At 35.3% G+C, this 17,505-nt stretch overlaps 1 protein-coding gene across 4 annotated transcripts; it reads right to left on the reverse strand.

Annotated features, from left to right (window-relative positions):
• Positions 1 to 1,460: 1,460 nt before the first annotated feature.
• On the reverse strand, positions 1,461 to 16,674 carry OVA1 (methionyl-tRNA synthetase / methionine-tRNA ligase / MetRS (cpMetRS)). Of its 4 annotated transcripts, XR_016043344.1 has the most exons (13): positions 16,096 to 16,672; positions 13,516 to 13,659; positions 13,139 to 13,288; positions 12,678 to 12,845; positions 11,590 to 11,714; positions 9,051 to 9,144; positions 7,697 to 7,795; positions 5,699 to 5,879; positions 5,434 to 5,549; positions 5,198 to 5,353; positions 3,638 to 3,816; positions 2,700 to 2,828; positions 1,686 to 1,802 (listed from the first exon to the last, which is right to left on the reverse strand). XR_016043344.1 is itself a non-coding variant. In XM_006844791.4 (12 exons), exons 1-12 carry the CDS (start codon positions 16,378 to 16,380, stop codon positions 1,626 to 1,628), a joined length of 1,824 nt encoding a protein of 607 aa, XP_006844854.2. In that variant the 5' UTR covers positions 16,381 to 16,674; the 3' UTR covers positions 1,461 to 1,625. The 4 variants fall into 4 exon arrangements, 2 of the variants coding, with proteins under 2 accessions (XP_006844854.2, XP_088706533.1); XR_016043345.1 differs by lacking the exon at positions 3,638 to 3,816 and having other exon boundaries at positions 1,461 to 1,802; positions 5,699 to 5,906; XM_006844791.4 differs by lacking the exon at positions 3,638 to 3,816 and having other exon boundaries at positions 1,461 to 1,802; positions 16,096 to 16,674.
• Between the last annotated feature and the right edge of the window lie 831 nt (positions 16,675 to 17,505).

Below are 17,505 nucleotides of genomic sequence, written 5' to 3' on the forward strand. Positions count from 1 at the left end.
TAAAATTCAAATATAAAATAAAGTCGTGACCATCATATCACCCAAATTCAATCTGAGCCGATATCTAACCTCACCATATATATATATATATATATATATATATATATATATATATATATATATATATATATATATATATATATATACTACAAAACGCCTATAGGCGAAAATGAACAGTGATGTCGCCTACCCTCATCACTGTCCAAAGTTTGTTGTATGATCACGATTGTCCGATAGTGTTTCATTTTTTATTTTTTATTTACAAATCGAAATGATCTGAAATTTAGATCGTGCGTTTATAAAAAATAAGCGAATCTATAAAAAATATCAAAAAAAATATTTTACATGAAATAAATTGACAAAAATTCCCTCTAAAAGTTTCAAGGGTATTTTGATTAAAAAAATTTCACGAATTATTATTTTTATATTTTTATTAGGTATGCATCACTAAGATGTACGTACGCTCCAAATTTCAAATCATTCCGATCTGTAGAAAAAAAATAAAAAATGAAACACTGCCATACAATCATGACTGTACGATAAACTTTGAACGGTGATGAGAACAGACAAAATCCTTGTTCATTTTTACCTCTATATATATATATATATATATATATATATGGCGATTACCAACGATGAACCACACCAAATAATGTTTACCAATTTGTTCTATTTCACCCATTTTTTTGGACATCTTTGCTGATTTGAAATCTAATTAAATTTAAATTGCAAAAAGGAAAAATAGCGTAACGCAGATGTACTACCTGCATCAAGTATCATCTCAACATATTTCTTTCAACTTTCCTCATTAAAAAAAAGGAGACCTTTCATAACGATGAAAATTGCATGGCCAATAAGCTCTTGACTCCAGTGTCTAACTGGAACTGATAACTTGAACCAGGTCGCATGCAATTATACATGCCCATATTCAGCTATGGCCCTTGATTTTTATTTTTATTTTTTAAAAGAGGTGATAGTGCTCCCACATGAGCATATCGCACACTTGCTCCCTTGGGCAAAATGCCTCTTAGGGGGTTTCCATGATCTCAAGTTCAGGAAACCATTTGGGAATCTTCAGAAGAGTATTCAAACGATAAGAAAATAATAATAAAAGAAAAAGCTATCTAAACGACTAGATCTAACGGCATAAAATGTAGATAACATGTGTACAGTCCACCAGCTGACCCCAATTAATTAGAAAAAGACTATGATAATGATGATGATGATGTGTGCAATCCACTGCATGTGTGCAATCTAAGGCACGATTTCTGAAGGAACTTCTGGGTGCAATCTAGGGCACGATTTCTGAAAGAACTTCTGGGTGCATATTGAAGAGTATTTCCCTTTAGGTAGGCAGCTGGGCTGAGTATGTCCTACCCAAAACTTTGGGTGCTAAAAGTACTCCTAGCTAAGGTTTTGTCCAAGGGAGGAAATGTATGTTTTACTACTGCAGAAGCATATAATCCAACTGGAAAAAGGCACTTGCTTTGCTGAAATTTATTGTCAAGTGTCAAACTTCACAATGATCAGCCAAATTGGATAATAATATTAATAAAATTGCATCAATAAATTAACAACTCAATATTACAACCTAAGGGGATGCTTCCTCACATTTAGCATGCACTTCATGGTTGAGCTTCTGCAACCCTCTGAGGTTGAGGTGCTCTTTTTCTTTCTTTGACTCCTTTTGGAGGTACACCGCCATCCTTTTTCTCTTCCCCTTTTCTCTCAATTCGAGCAAAAACAGGTTTAGGTTCTGCCATTACTTGCCCTGCTTTAAGCCCCCCCCATCGGGTGTCATCCTGCACAGTGACCACGAACAGTCTTGACCAAATATAACCAAGTACAAAGAAGCAGATTAATACTTTCATGCAGTGTTCGAGAAATGAGAAACTCAGCTCGAGGCTTGGCCAAGTAAAGCCTGGCACCCTGGCAAGTGCTGCGGCAAAGCCTGGGACTGCCCCACGCCCCCCTGTTTTAAAAGAAATTACTTTTTTTCCTTTTTGGTCACCAGTCCGACTCAGGACTCACATAAGTCAGAACAGTTGTTTTGGGATCAGGACCATGGCGAGTGCCAGCCTGAACACATGTTTCTAAACACTGGTTTTATGTTCTTGCTCTTTTTATATTTATATATCAGACACTCCTCTATTTTAGTTTGTAAGAGTGCTAGAAAGGTGACACATAATAGAGTAGGTAAATCGGAAACAAATGATCTAGACTTTCCACAAGCAAATAGGTGCTTTTAACCTCCAACTAAAATAACCACAAAGAAAGCAGAAAAATTCTCAACTGGGGGTTTGAATTTTCCAGAAGAGCAAGAGAACAATATCAAATTTAATCTGAGAATTCAGAAGGACCAAAAAATCTGCATCACCAATTTAAAAGAACCCATACATAGAATGTAGAAAGAGATAATGGTTTTCAGTTCAAAGTTCAGTTTAGAAATTTGGTATAATATGCAATTTGTTGTGTAAAATACCATTGAAAGATACCCTAGGGTAAAAAACCACATTTAAATCATAACTCTCCCAAGAACAAAGAGGCACTCTATAAAACAAATGTTGCATGTTTGTTAGTGCAATGATGACGAGTTCTATCCCAGCATCACTCGTATATAAGCTCCCAACAGAGAAAAGCACATCATGTAAGGACTAAAACATAAGGGAAAATGAAGATATTAAAAAACAGAGAAATACCCAGGTGACAGCTTCGAACTGTGCCCTTGAATATCCGAGCTGTGAATACATCCTGAAAGATAAGGTTGGAGTGATGGGGGATAAGGCAATAGCTATTATCCTCACTGTTTCCAATATAATCACAAGATCCTGCAAAAACCCCATTTCAGTTAAAAAACTTTATGAAAAGCGAAGCATGTGACAGATCCAGATGAGATTTCTCCAGAAGCATTGATGCAATTTATCCTATTACAAAATAATCAAACAGGGAAAGCAACCACCATGCCTCTGATTTCAATTGGAAATTGTTACAAGTTGGCACCAGTACTTTAGAATAATTGAAACTGTGTGTGTGTGTGTGTGTGTGTGAGAGAGAGAGAGAGAGAGAGAGTAGGTGCTGGTACGTTCCTTTCGGACTGCCCTCTGACCACCTTAAGGAGGTGGTAAATACTGAAGGCAAAATTATTACCTGAACTACTCGAGGAAGGTTTGGTTCTTTTAAAGATGGCTATTGAAAGCCAGTAAAAGTATAAGAAAAGCTCACAGTCCCCTAAAACACTACAGAACCAGTAGCATGTTTGCAATTAACCCTAAATCAAAATATGAATTGTGCTAGTTAAAGTCAAAGGACTGGTAACAATGGAAGGATATGGAGATAGATGACATTTTTGACTTAATAAGAGGTGTAAGGAGGCCCTCAAGACCTGTTTCACCAATTCTAAAAATTGGTGCAATGCAAGGCAATTTATGGGGAGAATTAGAAGAAGGGCTTTTCTATAAAGTGACCAATTTATCTTCGTACATGGAAGTCAAAATCATTATTATCCCTTAAATTTCAAAATGGGTGGTTATAAGAATGTCATTGGATGGACACAAAGTTCCAAAAACAAAATCTCAGACGTCGTAAGTCATGGCCAAGCCATCCAATTTGATGTCTAATGAGTGGGAATGATTGTGACCTCCATGTACAAAAGATAAATGGTCTCTTTCTAGATAATCCCTTAGAAGAATAGCTGAGCTCAGCATTCGTAAAAACAGCTTGGCGGCAGAACTCGGGCCTTGACTGGTCTGAGCGATCCAGGCGAGTCCAAGTGGACTTGCAAGTTTGCTCCAAGTCGTTGAGAAGCCCGAAAGGATACTGAAAATTCAGGAAAAATATGGAAATTCAGAAAAATCAGAAAAAAAAAATCTATACAACATGGAAACGATAAGAAATTGACATTATTTCTGTTTTTTCCTATTTAAATTTTAAAGTGAAAAAAAATGAAGTTATCCAAAATATTAAGCCAATCCTCCAATCTTTGAGCTCAGAGTTAATTGATGCCTCCAACCTTTGTCAAAGCATCCTCAAGCCACCCAAATGAAATCCCCAAAACCAGATTTGGTTTCCTAGTTCAGTTCTAGCTGATCCAAGCCCTTGGAAATTTTGAGTGAAATAGTAAATCCAAAATAAAAATCTGGCAAATCTGATAAAAAAAAATTTCTTTTAACAAGCCTATGATTTGATGAAAAACCCAAAAATAGGCTTGAAGAACAATTTTCGTTGAAGATTGACCAAACATTTGAAAAGCATTCACAACTTTTCAGATTTGGTAAAGCTAACTCGAAATACTCAATCTCCCAAATCTGTAAAATATTATTTTCTTCTCAAATCTGATCAATCTAATTGACAGATCATGTAAAGACGAGTTTAGGACTGAAAATTTGGACGCAATTCATTGAGTCTACAAAGAAAATTAAAGGAAAAGAGGGGCGGATTTCTTTCCCCCCTTGATATTCCTGTATTTTAATTGAACACGGTGAGTTTTGCATGACTCACCGAATCACATAAATACTCGTGGAGTTTTACAGTACCAAGGTGATTTGATACAGTAAACGGGAGTACTGTAGCACATGTAATACACCCACTTGTTGGGCGGGTTATGGATGAGGCACCTGCCAAGCCTACGCAGCTCAGGCAAATCCCAGTGGGCTCACCCAAGTTTTCTAAATATAGTTGAAATGTTAGGCATTATTCAGGAGATTGTTATATAAAGGGAGATGTGAAGCAAGTATTTGAGTCATTGGGGAGACTCTCAGTTAAATCTATCTATCAGAATTACCAATCAAAAGAAGAAACTACCATGCAAAAAAAACACATGCAGTGTGGCTTGCTTTCTAATTCAATGGGGTTCAAAAAAAGAGAGATCCCAGGATATTCACTGTTTCCTAACCTCTATAATAAAATGATCATCATCAGTGATCCCCATCATCTGAGTTTTGTATTGGCTATCTTGTGTAGGAAGGTGGAAACTTTAAGTGTCACAGCAGGTTTAATTTTCAAAGACATGAAGCAACACTATTTTGACATGTCCAACCAACACATCAAAGTCCAACACAGCAAAAATGCCAAAAATTGTGATTCCTTACTGTAAAAGACAAAATATAACACAAAGAACAAAAGAGACCCCAGCACAACAAACGAGAAATTTAGTTTGTCTCTAATTAGACACAATAATCAACATGAAAGAAAACAATACCTTAGAAGCAGCTTCCGCACTGGCACCACCTTGCTTGAAAAGAGACCAGGGTGCATGCTCGTCCATGTATAAGTTACCCGCATTTCCAATTTCCATGACAGATTCACAAGCAGAAGATATGGAAAGGTTCTCATAATGGATCCTGGCTTTCTCAACCTAACAATAAATCATACTATGAGCAGATAGATATGTCAGAGGACCACAAAACAAAATTTCAAGAGAAAAATGGTACTTACTAATTCCTTCACATTATGCTTGAGAGGAATTTCTTGAGCTGCAGAAGCGGAATCAAAACCTAGGGTAGATTCGCAATTTTTCTTCAAAAGGCCAAGAGTACGATTAAGAAGATTTCCTGCACAAAAATGCAAGAATCCAGTGACAATGAGTTCATGGTATCTAACAATTGTATCAGTAAATTGTTAACCAAAGTAAATCAGATTGAAAATAATATTTTGACACATCAAGATAAAGTCACAAAGGAAAATGTTGAAATTGCGTAACCAATTGTGTTGGCAAGGTGTGCATTGACGATGTTGATGAAACGCTCTTCCGAATAGTCACCATCATTTCCAAATTCCACTTCACGCAGGAAAAAATATCTGACAGCATCAGATCCAAATTCAAACAAGAGATCTTTTGGTTCAAGTGTATTTCCCAAAGACTTCCCCATCTTCATACCATCCTAAAAATTTTCACAATAAAAGCATTGCTGCATAAAATGAAAATCGAAAAATGAGATAGATAATGCAAGGCATTATAAACATTGTTTAATACAGAGTACGGACTAAACAATTGTTAGATAGGACAAATGCTTCATGGACTGTGAGTATATTTAATTTCTCTGCAATGGCATTCTTGAATCTTTTATTTTTTTTTTAAATATTGAGAAAACAAGATGAACCCACATTTGTATACAACTCCAATTTCTTGAAGGACAGGGTACAAAAACGAAAAACATAAGGCCATATTGATCACTTGATTCACAGATTATCTATCTTTTAGAACACAATTGTAGAATATACAACCCACTTGACAATTCATCATGCTAGTATTAGAACTATACAACTAATAAAATAAGCAAAATGTTGAAATAGCCATGAAAATGACTGATTCATACATGAAACCAACCATTTTGGTTAACTGCTCGCAGAAGAAACTATCTTGACTAAACCAAATGGTTCATCAGTACATCTGTTCTTTTCGTTGTCAAAATCTGACTTACAAGAAGTCTTTGATATATCATATACCTTACTTAACAGACCAGATAGAATAATTCTCTAAACATGCTAACAGTTTGCAACTATTTTTATGAGTAATAACAAATGCAATATTTCTAATTTATGGTATTCTTAAGTCCACAGCTCCATAACCCCATGAAATAATTTATGTGACTCAAAAGAAACAAAAAAAATTAAAATAATGTTTGGTACAGTCCTACCTGGTGAAAAACATACCAAAAGATAGTACAGCTGATGGAGGTTCACATTTTAACATCTTTTATAATGCCCACCAAATGGAGAACAACTGGGGGTTTACCAAGTGTCTCAACCATCTGATTTAAACAATTTCCCTCACACTTGATGTTTTCCTATCTAGCAATAGTTTACAGCTCCTCTTAAAACTAGAGATTCCAGCTATTCATTCACATAACTCTGCAATATCACCCAAACTGTATATCACATGCGACAATTCTGAAGAAATGGGTTGGTAGCCCATTCAGTTCAATGTAATAGGGCTTTCATTTGTTGCTTTGTTTTTAACATTTTCAGTTCAAGTAACAACTATGACACCAATCTTTCTACTCTAACTTTCAAGCTCTTATTAAATTTCTTGTAATATTCATCACAATTGGTTATGTGAAGATGATTAATGTAGTAACAAAACTTAAGTAAACTATTTTCCTAGAAGAAACAAATCAAAAAGCCAATTTATGGAACTTGGGAGATGACTCACCAAAAAGTGCAAGGCGCAACAAAAAAAACAGGACTATACTCCCCATCCTAAACTACTTAGAATGTGTTAGACCTCTCAAAGATTTTTACCATAATTGAAAAAAATGGTGTTAACCCCAGTTTTGCATAGCAAACAGAACACACAATTTTATCTCAGTACTCCATTGTTTGTTCTCTTACAGGCTTAAGGCCCACAATTGTACACAATACAGTATGCAATGAAAAAGGTCATTTATCAGGGGAAAAAAAGGAAACTGAATCCAAGGATTTCATGTATGTTGATGCGACAAAAGGTTAAAAAAACAAAGTACAAAGCAAGCAATGGAATCAATTCCTACTCATGAAAACTGCACGGGGCGCCATCTACAAAATTGAATTTAGCTATACACAGCTCCTAACATGATGACAAATCACAATAATGAGCCAATGAGAATATTCATTTCTAAAATTGAATTCAGTTGTGTGAAGTTCCTAACATGGTGAAATTGCCCAAAATATTGAGAACAGCAGAGCTTGCATGAAAATAAATCCAGATGAGAAGCAATACCTTTGTTAGAAAACCATGGCCAAACACCATCTTTGGAAGATCCAAACCTGCTGACATTAGCATTGCAGGCCAATAAACAGCATGAAACCTTAAGATGTCCTGCAAATGTATGAGATGGACTGTCAAAAAAAATGGCTATAATATATAACAAGTTCAACATATATTGCTGGAAAGAGGGCTAGCTGAATAGGATGGAAACTCTTCGTAGAAGATCAATGGTTCTCTTTCCATAGATAGCTTAACACCCAATGATGGGAATCAAATTAAGAGTCAAACACCCATGAATGCATATACAGCCTTCAAAACCATTCAGATAATAGGCTCAGCCATTGACGAAAGAGTCTGTGCCATAACAGATAATTATCGGACATCAAAACTTCTTATCCATCATTGGACGACATTGTATGCAATAAGGCATTGCTATACTTTTTTTTTTTTTTTTTGAGAGTGTTACAAAGGGATCCAGATAACTTACGGCATTGCTATACGTTTTCCACCATAATTTAGAAATAGTCCTCATAGGGTCCAATTATCGGAAACTCCACGTACCATTGTCATTCAAAAAAGAAACTTGAGAAGGTTAAAAATCGAAATTTAAAAGTTCACACTAACAAAATTATAGATAAATTAGAACTTGGCAATTGAGACTCCAGTTATAGAAGACAATAAATGGTTGACGATAGCATCAATAAGACATTTTTCTCTCACTGCTCTTCATCCAGTAGTGAAACACAGAAACAACAAACCGATAATTGTACACATTCAACTAGATTATCCAATTTTATTACTAATACCTAATTTTGAAATTTTACTACACAAGAAGGGATAAAATTCAGAATGACTACTTCGAGGGAACTTAGGGGTGACTCCAATAGGAGACAAGATGAGAGAATGTAGACTTAGGTGGGCTGGCCATGTGCAACGCAGACCCAATACAACACCTGTTAGAAGGTGCGATTCGGTTCAAGTGGAAGGCTCTAAAAGGACAAGGGGAAGACCCAAAAGGACAACATGGAAGTAGTACGAAAAGATATAGGGACTTATGGTCTTACAAAAGGTATGCCCTTAATAGAGCGGAATAGGATTCGTGTAGTGGATCCCAAATAGTTGAATAAGACTCTGATGATGATGACGCTAAAGTTTATCATGTTTCTGAATAAAAATGATAAACTTCATATAGATTTTCCTACAGCAATTTTATCATTCTACTTGACATCTCTGAGTAAAAGCATCCCAATCTCTATTAAAATTATGTGTCCCTAATGCTCCCCCACATGGTTTTTAGAGATACAGGCCAGTAGTTTGACTTAGACAATTGGATGCATTCAATAAAAGGTACATCTATACAATATACCTTTCCTATCAGGTGCAGTGAAACTGGCCAACCCGAAGAAAGTGCATTTTGCAAGGTTGGCTCCTCCCCTTCTTTCAAGAGTGCTGAAACATAACTGCTCCAGGCAGACAACAAAATACAATAAGTGCATAAACATGTAACTTGGAAGAATGTGAGATACAACTAACAGACATAAAAAACTGCTTGCAATATAAATATGATTTCCATGTAGTTCTTCCATAAGGAATTGCAGAACAAAAGCCAACTAGAGGTGCTGGAGTAGAGATCAGGAAACAAATCAAGTGGCTATAGTGATGTCATAAATCATTAATATATTGGGAATAGGTAGAAACTCTAGTTAAGGCTTATCCTCCTACTAACAAAGGACCATGCATCTCATAAAGGAGAACTGTAGACATTTGTGACACACTCCCAAGCTTCAGTTGACATAAGAAGCGGGAAAAAAAAACAAATATCATAACAAAACAATTAAACTCAGAAATGGAATAAAATCCTTCCAGTCAGATGGAAGATAAATATGTCAATTCAATATCGAAGAAAATTAAAAATGAATGATCAACTAGCAATAAAATATATACACATATACATAATAGATTCTAGAACAGGGTGAATTCACTGTATGAAAAAAACATAATACGAATATTTGTTATAACTTATCCTCCAGCGAAAAGCTCTTTAAGGAAAGAAATAGCCATCTCAAAATTTATAAGGCCTCCCAGTACCATACTCCTTGGAGACTCATGGGTATCTATATAAGATATCGGACTCAGCAAAAGCACTCAATGCGATATGTGAAAAAGAACAAGCTCATAAGGAGGCCAACTCCCCAGCAGATGATCTTCCACTATAGGGATTTCAAAGGAGAATGAGCCTTGGGGATGTGCTATCAATGCTTTTTATGTGGAAGCATAGTTAATCACACTAATCAACTAAATGGAACTGTAGAAAGAGTATTATAAGGTTTAAATAGGATTTCAAATAACTAAAAAAAAATAGACAAGTTTACGGAAAAGTAGAGCACTCGAAATAAATGTATGCAAGAGTTTAGGCATGCATGTATGTACAAGAATATTATGTTTATTAAATTTAACTAAAAATGGACCAAATCCTTAAAAGAGATAGATTTTGAGCATAACATCTGTAGATAAAAAAGAAATAAGATATTGAGAAAGAAACATTATTAGGTGATGAATGAGAAAGAAACATTATTAGATGATAAATGAAAACATTATACTTGAGAGAAAACTGAAACTTCTAAAAAGACAAAAACAATGATGTATAACATACTAGTATCATTGAGTCCTCAAACACCATAAACATAAATTTTGCATTTGCAAAACTTCGAATAATTGTATGAGGATTTGCTAATAGCCTATGATGCATAGATATTGATACAGACAACAGTACCAATATATTGATACAGACAACAGTACCAATACAGTAGCACATACACGACTCAGATTTTCTCAAAAATCCAGGACTAGGATACAGGCATATGGTATCCTATTTAACACATTGAAAATGCGGGATATATATATATATGAAAATGCTAAGGTTAGCCCACTAGCTCATATCAACATGAACCCAACGGCCTAAATTGAATCTGGGCCGATTTGACGGTCACGACCTCATTTCGTATTTGAATTTTAATATTTTTTTCTGCAAATCCAAATTACATGAAATTTTAAACATCCATTCTTCTCATTAAAGCGCACCTAATAAAAATATTAAAAAAATAATTCAAAAAAAAATAAATCGATCAAAATACCCCTGAAAATTTTGGGGGGTATTTTGATCGATTTATTTATTGTAACTTATTTTTAAAAAAAAATTATTAGATTCTCCAATTTGTAAAGAATGCATGCCTAAAATTTCAAGTTATTTGGAATTTTAGAAAAAAATTAAAATTCAAATACGAAATGAGGTCATGACTGTCATATCGGCCCAAATTCAATTTGGGCCATTGGGCTAATATGTTGATATGAGCTAGTGGGCTAACCTCAGCATTTTCTATATATATATATATAACTTTAAACTTTCCCTTGACCCATCCCATGACCGAGTAAAGGAGTTGGGTTGTGTTAAGTAGGCAACCAATGCAAAACTTTGCCAAAATTTATCATGAATCCTGAACCTACAAGCCGACCCCAATTACTGGGCAAAAGACTTTGACGATGATGATGATGATGATGATGATATATATAGATATATACATATATATATAACACAATAACTCTACCTGAAAATGTGACCTAGTTAACAAACAAGATGCATGAAAAATAGGGATTCATCATCCTGAAGTGTTCTAATATTATTTTGCACATCATCCTTAACATTACACAAGGATTCAAAAACTCAAAGAACTTCAAAGTACCAAACAGGATATTGCTGAACTGCTTCCCCACACTATCCTCTACTGGAACAGGTACCACACTATATCAAATGTGGTGCCTTGGGCATATAAAGCTATCCATGCATCGTAGCGAATAGTAATAATTGCTGGTATTCCAAATTGCATAGTATCGAACTTTGAGCATACCCCAACAAAGCATCAAACCAAACATAGATCGTTTGCTTATTGTCATTTGGCACAGGAATACCCCATTCTACTGATGCACGGGAAATGGAGAAATCCCGCAACCCATTCTTCACCCAGCCCAATACCTAGACAAAAGTTTCTATCAAATTAGAAATTACCAAAGAGAAAACAAGTTAATTAATTGCTGAAAGGAAAAAATGCAATGTAATATCGTATAATGTTCTCATTCTTACTGGGATATGATGCGCCCCTTCTTAATGGAGTATTGACATCTAGAATGAATTTTGATACATGTAATTACTAATTCATGGGTCGGTAAACTTGCCATACTACATAAAACGACTCTTTTTCTTTTTCCCTATTTTTTCTTAAACTAATGTTATAGAATTAAACATGGAAAGGTCCCAATAAGACATTAGGCTTAATCAAGTCAGACCCAATTACCTAAGACAAATTCAACAAAATACTCAGCTTAAAGCATTTTTTGCAAGTAAAATAGAATATCTCCAATCAGAGACAAAAGTTTACTGCTCAAAAGATGAAAATTCCCTAATAACATATGAAAGGAGGGTTCTCCATATACAGCAGACAATTGTGTTTTAAGTTTTCAAACACATTCCCATTAGTAAAAGACATAAGCTTTGTGGCTTGCCAAGCAAATTGTAATGCATCAAGCCCTAAAGATGTGAAAGCTCTATAGAGGGGAAAAATAAATAAATAAATAATCCCAACAAAAAAAGGGATTGTATACTATGAGACTATTTATCTTTGGTACAAGGAGGTCCCAATTGGTACTAGCCATTAGATGTACAATTAGATGGCTTGGAGTGTGTCACAAAGTTCAATAAAAACTTTTTTAAACTTTGAATTTAATCAATGACACTCATAACCAACCAATTTGAAATCTGATGGACAGGAGTGATTGTAACTTCCTTGTATTGGAAGTAAATGGTCGCCTTGTATACTTTCCCATGAAAAAATCAAGAAAAAAACAGTAACCATTTTGGTCAAAGCGGTTGGCAGAAAGTGTGTTGCTTTGCACCAAATAGGACAAAGAAGAGAACGCCATGGGCCTTCACAAAAAGTACCTCATTCAAGCGAAAGGGGGGCTGTACGAAATCAGACTGTGCGGCAAGAATATCTTCCAGTTGTTTTTGGTATTTAGATAAGCTAAAGAAGTAATTGTTTTCTTTCCGTAAAAGACACGGCTTTAAGTGCATAGGGCAATGGTTGTTTTCAAGCAGCTCCTTCTCATCCTGGACCAATTAGAATCAAAATTAAAGACAGAAACTGATGTTCAAAACAGATGATGGAAGTATACATTATTCATTGCTTCCTTTTTCAGATAAAAGGAAAGAACAATCATTCATTGAACATGAAATCTTGAAACATTGCAATCTTGTATCGGTAAGACTATCTTCTATGTACAATAACATGGTGGATAAAATGTCCCAATTCCAAGAAGTCAATGAATCAAGTGAAATACCATTGAAAGATAAAGAGAATTCTAACAAATCTTCTAACCTAGTGTCAAGAGTAAAAATAACACCTTGTATTCTTCACAATTGACACAATAAAGTCCCTCGTAATCTGCACAATAGATGTCACCCTTGCTGAAAACTTTTGAGTAGAATTCCTTCACAATTTCTTCATGCACAGGATCAGAAGTGCGAATGAATTTGTCATAAGATATGTCAAGCTACAAAAGGAGACAATATAAAAATGCCTCAAACGATGAAAACAAGGAGCCATTTGTTTGTATTGTAGTGGCAAATGTAGAGAACAAAAAATAATATAGTTATGAGGATGCATCAAAATGTGGCTCAAAGGACTCGACAAGAAATACGCACATTGTGAATATGAACAGAAATTATTATTTTTTTCATGCATCTATATGAATAGAAGAAACATGTGACAATAATGTACATCTTTCCAAAGCATCTGGTAAGCATGTGATATAGTATCACAATGTTCCTTGGGACTGCACCCATGAGCTGCTGCAGCTGTCGCAATTTTCTCCCCATGCTCATCTGTTCCCGTAATAAATATTACTTTTTTCCCCAGTAGTCTCTGGCAACGAAAAAAAAAGGGGGGGAGTTAAATAGTAAATTCCCATTCTTTAGAATTGAAACAGAGGTAAACTTTTCAATCAACGGTATGATCATATGAATGCATTCAGAGAGCAATCTTTATATCAATAATATAGACTTTTCTTACCAATTAAAAAAAAAAAAAAAAACAGTACAAGAAGAACCTTCTCTTTTTTCATAATGGGACTAGAAACACATGGAAATCCAGAAAAAGAAATGAGGAATGATAATGACAAAAATTTGGAAGAAGGTCTGATTTTGAGTATATATCCAAAAGGAGGGGAGAAACACAAGGGGTTGTAAAAGTGACAATAAAGAATAACTGATCTGAGTACATCCTAATACAATAAAGAATAACTGATACGAGCATATCACAAAGGAAGCTATTAGCTAGTCAAGCACACAGTACCAATCTATGTATCATTTAATAACTAAACAAACAGTACATCTGTATGAATAAACAGCATAGAACATAAAAAGTTATAAATGTTGTTTTGTCATGGATTGCATTACAACCACAAACTTGTAACAGTCATTGAAAACTCAGCATGTCCGGCTCAAACTCTCCCAAGTGACTCAGAGGTCAGAACCGGCACCTTCCGGAACAGAAAGACTTGGATGATCTGACTATGATTGAGTTTGACCAGAATCTACCTGAGTATTTCCAACTTCAGAGAATCCAGTGAATATTCTACAAAGAATATGGTTTTCTAACGATGAGACTCGCCTAGTCGACTCCCCCCAGAGCCAAGTCCAGGGGTGAGACCGATGTTGAAAACACTGACTCGTACTATAAAAACTTAAAAGAGTTTATCAAATAAGTCTGCAAATGAGTTCATGGCACAATAATGGGAACTAAACTATATGCTTCCTGTTGTTTCAACTTCAATTACAAATCATTTACCATGTGCTCATGAATTCTAGGTTCAATAAAACTGAATAAATGAGTTTCCAATTCAAGTTCTTCAAATGACAAGGGTTTTTCAGAAAAAGGGCTAACCTCAAATCAAACATGATATTGAAAAGCAGTCCAATTACTAAAGGAAAATGACATAAACTTTAAAAGACGATGTGAAAATGACAAAGCCGGCCAATAATTCCCAGATAGAACTCGTGTCTATTTTAAAAGTGTGGCAATCGCCATTGCCTCTGATCACATTCAATCAACCGGTGTACCAGGACTTGGCCGAGTCCACTCGAACTCAGCCGAATTACTCGGCCTCGCCCATAGAGATGTGTGACCACTAGGAATATTTAAAAAAATAAAAAAAGAAAGGAAAAATTGTAAAATCAAGTTATGTTATACAATTTTTGTTACATGATTTGGATGTAGTTGGCAAAGCGTGGTGAGTGCTTTTTGCCATAATCACATTTTTATATTTTCTATTTTAATTTTTTTTTTAAATATCCCAACTGTAAATTCGGTTTTTTTAAATCCATGTTTTCTCTATTTTTTTAAGCCTCTTTTAACTTTTTAAAGGTGTGTTAGGTTTGAATTTATTTTTAATACATGTTTTTTAATTTTCAACTTTTTTTTGTAATTTGCTTTATATTTTTTCAAGCGCCTTTTGGACCTGTGATGGACTTGGCCAAGCAATCTGCCTCAGCCACGGTGCGAGTCCCCTAGTTGAGGCGAGTCTGCGAAGACTGCAATCGACTATCACAAATCATGGCGAGTCTGCGAAGGCTGCAATCGACTATCAAAAATCATACCTTGAACAGATCAGAATTGATTAAATTTCTTCATTTTCCAAATGCAATTACTACTAGCAAAGAGGGAAAGTACACTGCTTACAACTGACACCATTCAATCAAAAATTGAAAGCAGAGATCAAACTTAATTAAATAAATAACTATCTTTTGTTAAATTATAATTATAGCAATTACGGCAAAGAGAAAACTAAACAGAGCAAATGATTTTTTCAGCTCTTTTCTCCTCTTCTGCTTTAAAAGAAAACAGAAAACAAGTGGACTGGTGACGCATGCATCTCCAAACAGTAAACAATCGCTTGAATGATTCCAATTATCAATCTATCAAACCAAAAGTAATCCTCAAATCCCCCTTTTTTTACTGATATAATCCCTCTCAAACTACTGAATCCACAAACTAAACTAAAGACAGAAACAAGGAATTATTGCTTCCTTAAACCCGAACAAAGATTGCAATCCAAAAAATGCTACCAACTGGTAAGAAGCTCCAAGTCTCAATCCTAGGTCTCAGACTCAAACTTACCACCATTAAACAGTGACTAAAAAAAAAAAATTCTCAAAAACAAAATTTGAAAAGTTACAGTTTACTATTAAGGAGAAAGCGAACCTGAAAACCGGAAAAAATGAAAGCAATGAATAAACACTAAAACTTCCCAAAACAACATAGATTGATAAGCTACAGTCCATGGCCGAGGAGACAAAGAACCTGAAAACGAGCAATGGCATCAGCTGCTATGGTAGAGTAAGCACTTCCCATATGAGGAGGGGCATTCACATAGTAAAGGGGAGTCGTGAGAACAAAGGGCTCAGCTTTCACGGAAGCTGAGCCAGAGGATTCAGACATGCTGCAATAACTTATCGCCGAAGAAGAAGAAGGTGAGAATCGACGAAATGAAAATGGCAAACAATGGATGGGGAATATTTTTGAAGAGGAGCGAAAGGAAGAGAGAGGGGGGATGGCTTGGTAGTTGCAGAGAGCTCGACCGGCCATCGTAGCGGGGACTTAGTAGTGAGAGAAAGCTTGTGCAGTGAGGGGACCGGGACTTGAAGGCTCTCGATAAGAAAAAGATAAAATTGTCTAAAAAGGGGGGAGAGAGAGAAAGAGAGAGAGAGCGCGAGAGTTTTGCCCTGCGATGAGAGAGAAGCTCTACACTGAGAGAGAGAGAGAGAGAGAGCGAGAGTTTTGCCCTGCGATGAGAGAGAAGCTCTACACTGAGAGAGAGATGAGGGCAATCTAGAGAGAAAGGGGGGAAGTCTACAGTAGAGACAGAGGAAGGTAATCTAGAGAGAGAAAGAGAGGGAGGGTAATTTACAATTCAGAGTAGTGGTGCGAACGGGTCAGTCCCGGAACCTGACCCGGACTCACATCCAAACTCAAATACTGTTGGGGTCCAAGTTTTGGATTAGGATTCACCCTTTGGAGTCCAAAATTTAAACCCATAGCAGGACTTAGGTAAGGTCTACTCGTTGGGTCCCCGATCTGGTGAGATCTATTGCCATATCTTATGATTATGATTTTTTTGGGAAAAGTTTATATAGAGCGTCGCTCTAAACAGTCAAATTAGAGCATACCTCAAAAATTTAACTAGAAGAAATTGTTTTGATGTCCAAATTGATCATCTTTACATCAAGATGCATGGATTTGAGAAAAAAATAGATTTAAGTTTTGAAAATAGTGGATGTTATAACACATTTTTTTACAGTCAATTTTTAAGTTATTCAAGTTTTCATAAATTTGTTCGAGAAAAAAATGGATTTTCTCAATACTATTTGAAGGTGGGTTTCTAATTTGATTGTTTAGAGCCTCACCTCTATACAAACCGCACCTCTATTTTTAACCTTTTATTTTACCGTCATATATCAATATTATTATCATATATCCATATTATTGACGATATTTACTGTATTGCACAATATTTATGAATATTTACATATGCCCACATTTATTACTATTTCATGTAATAAATGTAAATTCTTAAAATACAAACATATTGGCAACAATTATGAATACCCATATTATTCAAATCGGGACCAACTAGATGCAAAGTTAAATAGTAAATGAGACCAGGTTTTGGACTCTAACCCGATCTTTTCGAGTCCATAATTTGGATCCATA

Source organism: Amborella trichopoda, chromosome 10 (genome assembly GCF_054954075.1).
Source record: "Amborella trichopoda isolate Santa Cruz 75 chromosome 10, AtrichopodaSantaCruz75HAP2 v2.0, whole genome shotgun sequence".
Classification (NCBI taxonomy): Eukaryota; Viridiplantae; Streptophyta; class Magnoliopsida; order Amborellales; family Amborellaceae; genus Amborella; species Amborella trichopoda.